We start from the raw sequence: 8,248 nt of genomic DNA, 5'->3' as shown, positions 1-8,248 counted from the left end.
GGGGATATCGGGAAGGACGACACGTGCTGGTGCTGTTCGCAATGACGTAGTCTGTAGAGCAGTAATACCCTGGCCAGAGGACTCTGGGTAAACGGATGGTGGCAGGGCGGAGGACGGAGAAGACTGCCGAGCGGCACAAATAAATATAACAGCGGCTGCCGGCAGTCGAGCATGTGACACGGCGACATGTGACGTGAGCAGTCGAGCCAGCTTTCTTTTTATGGACCAGGTCAAACAGACGAGGGTATTGATCACCATCCTTGTTAACCAATTGCCAGTCGACGGATGCTTGTCGATGAAGTCAAAGAAGAATACAGGGAAGAATACAGGGGGACGAGGCGAGTCCTCGTCACAGTTAATCTAATGCCATTGGTGATGCTGACTGCATAACGAACTCGTCACAGCTACTGAAATCAGATGTCGATTTGTTTGCTATGTGAACGACTGTCCAGCGTGACTGGCATCAGCCAGTCAAACTAGCGTCATTTACGCTGGCGTCTCAGACTGGAGTTTCTCCGTAGCTCCTGTTCCATTAGCAGTGGCCGTGCCATTGCCATTGACGCCCTTCTCCTTCTCAGCCCGTTGCCTCTTCTCACGCTGAAGCCGCTCCTGGCGACTCTCGCTCGCGGGGTCAAAGTATGCTAGCAATCGAGTCAGTCAGCTGAAGTTCAACATGTTATTACAAAGGAAGACTGCAACTTACGCTTCTCGCCAAAGACTGTCGTTCGAATCCCCCGTCTGGGTGCTTCGTACGTTCCGGGGATGACACGGTGGAGGGTGCATCTATTGGCGCTGAGTAAGCAATTGCTGTCTCCAGAACAGGTCCTGCTTGAACTCGAGTAGTGAAGGTGCTGTCATACCGGTTATCCCACATGGCGACACTGCCCACGGACCACTTCCAGCGGACAGCATGGTCGTCCGCCGAGTGGATGTGGTACGTGAAGAAATCGAGCAGCTTATCCGACTCGGCCTTCTTGAGCTCTGCAAATCCAGTGACGAATCCCACATTGACATTGAGCGCCTTCAAGCCGGTGACGGGATGCGTCCGGACTGCCGGGTGGTGCGTATCGATCGGGGGTCGGTTGGGACCAACGCCCCAGAGGTCTAAAATTGTGTCGTCTGTTTATGTCATGTTAGGATATATCCTGAATTGCATCTGCAGAGGACGCTGGACGAACATTGCAGCCGCGACGTGTGCACCGCATGGAGCCCTTCGACAAGCTTCTTGTACGCGTCGCTGAGAGCATCGTACAGACCGTATTGCGAAACCTGAATTACTCAGCAAAATCATTCATTGCGTGCATGTGTATTGAACACCTACCCAGGCAGTGTCGCCTCCCACTTCGGGATGCTCTTCCATTCTGAGGAGCGAGTATGACGGCGCTAGAGGGAGTGTAAGAAAGTTGGATCCGTTCAGACATCTTGCAATTGGGACATACGATTGATCTCAAAAGATGTGTCCGCGTGGAAGTCACCGGTGGGCTGTTGTTGATCAGCAATCAGCAAGAGGCGATTGTCAGATGGAGCCCCGTCAGGTCGTCATCCTACCCATGGAGTGTATTTTAGGATCTCGCGGTGATCCTCTGTACTGCCGCGAATGGTCACGTACTATATTCACTCATCAGACCTGAACGAACCACAGTGGGGAATACGTCACACTTTTTGGTCCTGTGCATGTCAGTTAGCCCCCGAAAATGATAAAGCATAAAGCATTCGAGTTAGTTACCTTCTGAGCCGGGTGCTTGTCCAGGATCCCTAGACAAAACATCAGTCATCGTTCAAGGAAAAGTCATCGGCATACCAACCATAGTGCTGGAACAGCTTGACCTGCTGCTCCGTCGTCAAGTCCTGATCCCGGAAGAAGACAACCCCTCGCTCACAAACGAGCAGCGCCAATTCATCCAGCTGCTGCTCGTTCAGCTGCGACAGCTGCACGTCCTCCAGCAGCGTGCCAATCGACTCGGTCAGGTCGACTCGTTTGGCGACCGACAACAACGCTTTCTTCTCCGGATCCGCGAAGAAGGCCCGGTCCTTGGGTGGATTCAGCGGCTCGCGGATCGGGTCCGGCGGGACGTGATTGTTGATCTTGGGGTTGAAATTGGGGTGCAAGGTGATGGGGAACCCGGAGTCGGGCGAGATGTGCTTGTACGCTTCCAGTTGGGCCATGTTGACAGTCTGCTGAGCAGAGGTCGAGATTATCGTGCTGTCGAGTGAGTTCTAGGGATTCTAAGGCTCTTTTACATTAATTATCGTTTCCACGCATACCTACCCCACCTGGAGGGTGCATTCGTCATTTAAATAATATTAATAACGAATTGCTTCAACGGTCCACCACGTGGTAGCCACACCCCTGCCTATGCGAGTGGATGATAACAGAACCGGCCCGTTTGCCATTGGCATCTCTTCTCGAGCTCGTCTCCAAACTCAATTCATGTCATTTAACTCCACAGTTATCTTGGTTCTTTGAGATATCCAGAGTTTATCGATAACCGATTCGCCATTGTTCATACCAGACTCCACATCACCAGATTCTTTTCCTAAGATACAGTACGGAGTACCTCCAATTTAATTCCTCAAAGATAGTAACCGATCGAGATATTCGGATCTTCCCCGGCAGTATGTTAGCAATAAGCGTGCGGACTATGTACAGTACATGCAATCATGCAAACATCGCGAGGGATGGCATCATCAGCGGTGCATAGCACTCCGTCGGTGAATTTCTATCCAACCCTAACTTCTTAGCTCCATAGCGCAACCGCTGCTAGGAATGGCGTCAAGAGTATTCCTTACTCTGTCTATTATTATTATTATTATTTTCCAGTTGCATGCGCGTTACGAGCGTTTTGCCGGGAGTAGTACTGGTTACTACAATAGTGATGTAATCGACGATCTGATAAACAATGGCATGAGAATAAAGAGAAAGAGATCGTGACTTAGTTCCAGCCGGAAACTCAAGGCATGCTTACGCTGACCGTTGACGAGACACTGCGTCAATTATAGCAGTTGAACAAGAAGAAAGAAAGAAAGGAAAAGCGATATCACAGATTCAATAAATAATCAATCAGGACAATTATCCAGCACACCATGTCGCTATCACCAGAAAAAGCCTCCTCCGACACCGTCCAAGTCGGGCAGGAAGGCGACTCGTCCACGAGCAACCTGGCGCCCTTCGAAGCAGACTGGACGGTGGAAGAGGAGCGGAGACTGGTCCGGCGGTGAGATGACCACGAACATGTTGAATGAAATTAAATTTCAATGGACTGACAAGAAAAAGGATCGACTCGATTGTGATGCCGTTGTTGATGCTTGCTTTCTTTGCGCTGCAGCTGGATAGGGGGAATATGTAAGTAATTGATTTTTGCTACATGTATCAATGTTAAAAAAAAAAAGAAAGGTTCAAATGGCTGATAGTTTATTTTATCTTCAGTGGAAACGCCCTGACGGATTTCTTCCTCCGAGACGTGGGAATCACGCAGGACCAGTACAACGTCGGGCAGCAGTTGCTGTCACTGGGAATCGTCGTTCTGGAGGTACATCTCTTGTTTATCTTTTCGATAGTAATAAACAGTTCTGATTTCTGGCACAGATCCCGAGCAACTACGTCCTCTATCGCATCGGCCCAACGGTCTGGATCAGCGGGCAGATTATTGCATGGTATGCTGAAACTTTGATCAGATCACAAATCCGGTAAATCTGATGAACGAACGATACAGGAGCTTAGTTGCGACATTCCAAGCTTTCCAGAAAGGTCTCGGCGCGTTCTTGAGCACGAGGTTGCTCCTGGGGTATGTCCCGACTCTGAATTACGTCCGTATTTTATTTCAATTCACTGACTATCGCCAGTCTCTGTGAATCAGGATTCATCCCCGCTGGCCTCTACACCATCACCCGGTGGTACAAGCGCGATGAGACGAGCAAGCGGTTTTCGTGGTTCTTTATCGGCAACATGGTTGCGCAGGCCATCAGCGGTCTTGTCGCGTATGGAGTGTAGGCATTCTCCTAGCGTGTACGTACGGAGAGTATCAGATTCGCTGATTGTATCATTGCAGCCTCCAGATGAGAGGCATCTGTGGTCTGGGAGGGTGGCAGTGGCTTTTTCTTGTGTGTGCAAATATACATTATATCTCCATTGTGGAATAATGCTGATAACAGCAGATCGAAGGACTGTTTGGCATCCTCGTCGGAATCATCTTCATCCTCTTCTTCCCCCAGAGCACCGCCAACCCAGTCAATCTCCTCCGGACGCAGTACTTTACCGAACGAGAGACCCAGATCCTCGTCCGTCGACTTCTTCTGGACGATCCGAGCAAACACCACCGCCACAAGAACATCACCCGGCAGGAGATTCTCCGCACGGTAGGTTCAGTCGTAACGCACGATTCTTCCCACCAGCTGACAAGGCGTTATGCAGCTCGGAAACTGGCGTCTCTACCCGCACGTCATCCTGACGATCGCCGGCCTGGCACCGTCGTCGACAATGTGGTCGTATGCCCCGACGCTCATCAACTCGTTTGGGTATCCACGACTAAAGTCGAATGCCCTCGTCTCGGTCGGGCAGTGGCTGCAGCTGGTACTGAATGTGCTATGGGGGATGGCGGCGTAGGTACTACCTCGACTTCTTATCCAGTCCTGATGAACTGACAAGTGATTGCTTTGATGCAGAGATAAGCTGGGCAAACGCGGCCCGATGGTTGTTTCTGGAATGCTTCTGTGGTGGGTTTTTGCGGTGAGCAGCATGACTTGAATGATACGAGCGGAGGGCACAAGCTGATCAGGAGATTTTGAAATAATGCATACAGCTGGCCAATCGTCTCGCCATTTATTCGCACAATCATCAGGAACGATACGCCCTTCTTACGCTTGCTATTACGGTTTCTACGATTTGGCGTACGTCATCTCACAACATACAACATACATACATATTGCAATATGCTTTGCTAATCGAGAGGTTTCCTACAGACCCCGTCAACGGCTCCTGGATGGCCCTCAACGCCCGCACCGCCGGCGAACGCTCCATCACCCTGGCCATCTTCATCATGGCCGCCAACTCCTCCGGCATCGTGGGAAGCCAGCTCTTCCAGGCGAGCGATGCGCCACTGTACCGGGTCGGGTGGACGACGATCATCGCGTTGGCGTCAGTGGCGTTGTTTTTCAGCGTGTTTGCCGTCGTGCAGTATTGGGTTTTGAATCGGTGGGGGGAGGGTCGTAGCGGGGAGATTGACGGTGGGAGGAGGGAGCTGTATCATTTGTGATTGAAGCAGTATATTTTTATGCTGCGAATGCTCGCTTCTATCAAGAGGATTTTAGCTATAAATGGAGATATATTGTAATCATCATGTCTATATAGACGACTTTGTTTTCTGTCTAGAAGACAAACGCTATGAACATAGATCATAGTATATCATACAATGCCGTCAGTCCCTGTGTATAAAGATCCCCGCAATCGACATCATTATAAATTTACTAAATCCATAATGTAACGAATCCATTATTCCACTCCATCTTGCAAACCCCGTTAAATGCAGTCAACCTTCACTGTCTTCGATCGGCTAATAGGCAAGACAAGGTCTGTGCCAAGGCCCTGGCAGAAGAAGTTAACTAGCATAGCATGCATGCATGCATGCATGTCATCATTCCTCGACAGCATCGCATCACATCGAATCTACTCCGCAGGACTAAATACCTTTTGCGGTTCATGGCGGGAGATAAGACATCAACTAAGCTCTTGACCCGTAGTACGAGTCCATGATTCTTTCTTCATCATCTGCTTGACTTTTTGTACTTTAACTTTGTTCTTGCGTGATATACCGTTGTGATGGCGTAGCGTGGGATGATTATGGATATACTGTAGTTGCCTACTTAGGTAGGTACCCCGCAAAGAAAGATAATATTCTGAAGACATAATTTTAATCGCGTCAATTGCGCCATTTGTGATTGTGAGAGGAAATATAGATGGGACGGTAAGACAGACACGGGATGTTACCAAGTAGATTATAGCCCTAGCAGGATATGAATATATAAACCCTTGAAGAACTCTTGTTATCAAGACTTGGTACGTGACTGATTCGATATACCATCTCAACTGTGCCACTATTCTATCATTTAAGAGCACAGCATCATCTGCAACTCAACATGTCCACCACGACGACCGTCCAGACCGACCAAGAGACTCTGGTCACCAAGCTGCAGGCAGCGTTCGACGAGAAGACGCATGAGGGGGTGAGTCTGCACCAATCTTCACATGCGCATATCCATATATATGTCTGACAGGACGATATAGTACAAATACAAACGCTACCTCCCCGTCTACGACACCGTCACCAAATTCCCTCCCCTCGAACCCTTCGACTTCCACGACCGCGGCCACCTCGCCGACAAGGACAAGCCGAACCTCCTCCAGCCAGACAATCCGAATGTTGTCGTTACGAAACTGACGCCCCGCATCGGCACTGAGATTCGTGGCTTGCAGCTCTCGCAGCTCACGGATGCGCAGAAGAATGAGCTTGCGCTGCTGGTTGCTGAGCGGGGTGTTGTCGTCTTCCGGGACCAGGACTTTAAGGATATTGGCCCCGAGAAGCAGAAGGAGTTTGGCGAGTATTTTGGTCGGTTGCATATCCACGTACGTATTGACCAAACGATCATTTTGTGTTTTCTGGACGTATTTTAGACGTCGATACTGATGAACGATGACCAGCCCGTCGGCGCTCACGTCGACGGCTTCCTCGAATTCCACAACATCTACCTCGGCCCAGACAACCTCTATCGCGCACAGAACAAATCCACCAAATTGACCACGACGGGCTGGCACTCGGACGTGTCGTACGAGCACCAGACGCCCGGCATCACCATCCTGACGCTGCTCGCCGTGCCGTCCACGGGCGGCGACACGACCTGGGTGTCGCAGGTCGTCGCCTACGAGCGTCTGTCGGAGCCGATCAAGAAGCTGCTCGAGGGTCTGCGGGCTGAGCATAGCGGGTTCCCTCAGGCAGAGAAGGCGTCGAGAGATGGCAGGTTTGTGCGTAGAGAGCCGGTTAAGTCGTATCATCCTATTGTTAGGGTTCATCCGGTGGGTTGCCCCTGTCGATACATACCTCTGGTAGATGAATTATCTGACGTGACAGGATGGATAAAGGTCACCGGCCAAAAAGCCCTCTTCGTCAACCCAGGCTTTACGAAGCGCATCGTCGGGCTGAAAGATGAGGAGTCGGACGCTATTCTGAAGCTTCTGTTCAAGGTCAGCCATAACTTACCTCCTGCGCCCCTATCAGAGATACATAGATTCTCTTTCTGACATGCTGCCAGCACATCTCCCAAGGCCAGGACTTCCAAGTCCGTGTCCGCTGGGACGACCGCACCGTGACGCTCTGGGACAATCGCGTCACGGCCCACACGGCCATCTCGGACTATGACGTGCACAATCCTGAGGAAGGGCTCCGGCATGGATTCCGTATTACTACGCAGGCGGAGAAGCCGAGGGGGGTGAATGGGTTGGAGTCGGAGTGGTAGGCGGCGGGCCATATGAGATAGGTACGCTTTTGGTGTTGAGGGATTGTATGTGTGATGTAAGGGTATATAGTAAGAGAATGGAGATGATCTGATAGGATTGCCGTGCATGCGTTTTATGTCATGTCATGTCCTATTACCAGGATATTAGCTAATAGGTAGAGCAAACTCAGGGCTTAGTGAAGGGCCAGGGGTCCGTATTTTGCGTGCTTTGCTCTCTTGCATATATAAGAGATGTAAATCAGAAGTCTTCCATAATTATACGCGTGCCTTGACAAATCCTTGGTGAGAATTGAATCAGGAATTGACCGATATCGGCTTTCTTTGAAATGCAACAGGCACTTGATAAAAATAGCTGGAGAGTACTTGCTTGCATATGCAGCCCGGTTTTGTTCTGGAATAAATATGCCAGATTTGATAACAAGCGACGAATGACGCATCTAATGCTAATTGTTAATAACATCCAAGAGATCAGGATTCGAGCCAATAATATGTATACAGACCCTGACTGATCTCATTGAGATTCCTTTGAATTGAACATCTTTAGAAGATACAATGCAATATCTTGCGTTCTCAGACGTATGTAAATGTATTTTATGAATCAATCCCTGAGCAGTGACTGCATATCGAGAGTTCGCGTTCTTCCTGGGGGGATTAGACACCAAAGATAATATGGCGATGAGCGAATGCACCAGTCCAGTCTCCTTCCTTCCTTCCCTAAGAAGGGTCGTGTATGATGTATCAT

At 49.9% G+C, this 8,248-nt stretch overlaps 3 protein-coding genes across 3 annotated transcripts; 2 read left to right on the top strand and 1 right to left on the bottom strand.

The window, feature by feature from the left end:
- Positions 1-486: 486 nt before the first annotated feature.
- T310_7060 (Alpha-ketoglutarate-dependent sulfonate dioxygenase) lies at positions 487-2,166 on the bottom strand (the record flags this gene model as incomplete). The annotated part of the gene is made up of 10 exons (XM_013470132.1): positions 487-641; positions 704-783; positions 861-1,119; positions 1,179-1,269; positions 1,322-1,383; positions 1,440-1,482; positions 1,549-1,588; positions 1,638-1,668; positions 1,727-1,755; positions 1,802-2,166. The coding sequence occupies 10 exons, from the start codon at positions 2,164-2,166 to the stop codon at positions 487-489; spliced, it is 1,155 nt and encodes a 384-aa protein (XP_013325586.1).
- Positions 2,167-3,084: 918 nt separating this feature from the next.
- Positions 3,085-5,252, top strand: T310_7059 (uncharacterized protein; the record flags this gene model as incomplete). Its single annotated transcript, XM_013470131.1, has 6 exons — positions 3,085-3,215; positions 3,275-3,343; positions 3,391-3,530; positions 3,676-3,785; positions 4,156-4,599; positions 4,800-5,252. 6 exons carry the CDS (start codon positions 3,085-3,087, stop codon positions 5,250-5,252), a joined length of 1,347 nt encoding a protein of 448 aa, XP_013325585.1.
- An 880-nt stretch (positions 5,253-6,132) lies between these two features.
- On the top strand, positions 6,133-7,506 carry T310_7058 (Dioxygenase-like protein; the record flags this gene model as incomplete). Its single annotated transcript, XM_013470130.1, has 4 exons — positions 6,133-6,219; positions 6,281-6,619; positions 6,668-7,234; positions 7,303-7,506. The coding sequence occupies 4 exons, from the start codon at positions 6,133-6,135 to the stop codon at positions 7,504-7,506; spliced, it is 1,197 nt and encodes a 398-aa protein (XP_013325584.1).
- Positions 7,507-8,248: the final 742 nt, after the last annotated feature.

The sequence above is a fragment of the Rasamsonia emersonii genome (genome assembly GCF_000968595.1).
Source record: "Rasamsonia emersonii CBS 393.64 chromosome Unknown ctg1118621760498, whole genome shotgun sequence".
NCBI lineage: Eukaryota > Fungi > Ascomycota > Eurotiomycetes > Eurotiales > Trichocomaceae > Rasamsonia > Rasamsonia emersonii.
Note: the sequence above shows the minus strand (reverse complement) of the source record. Positions and strands in the feature narration are given on the sequence as shown.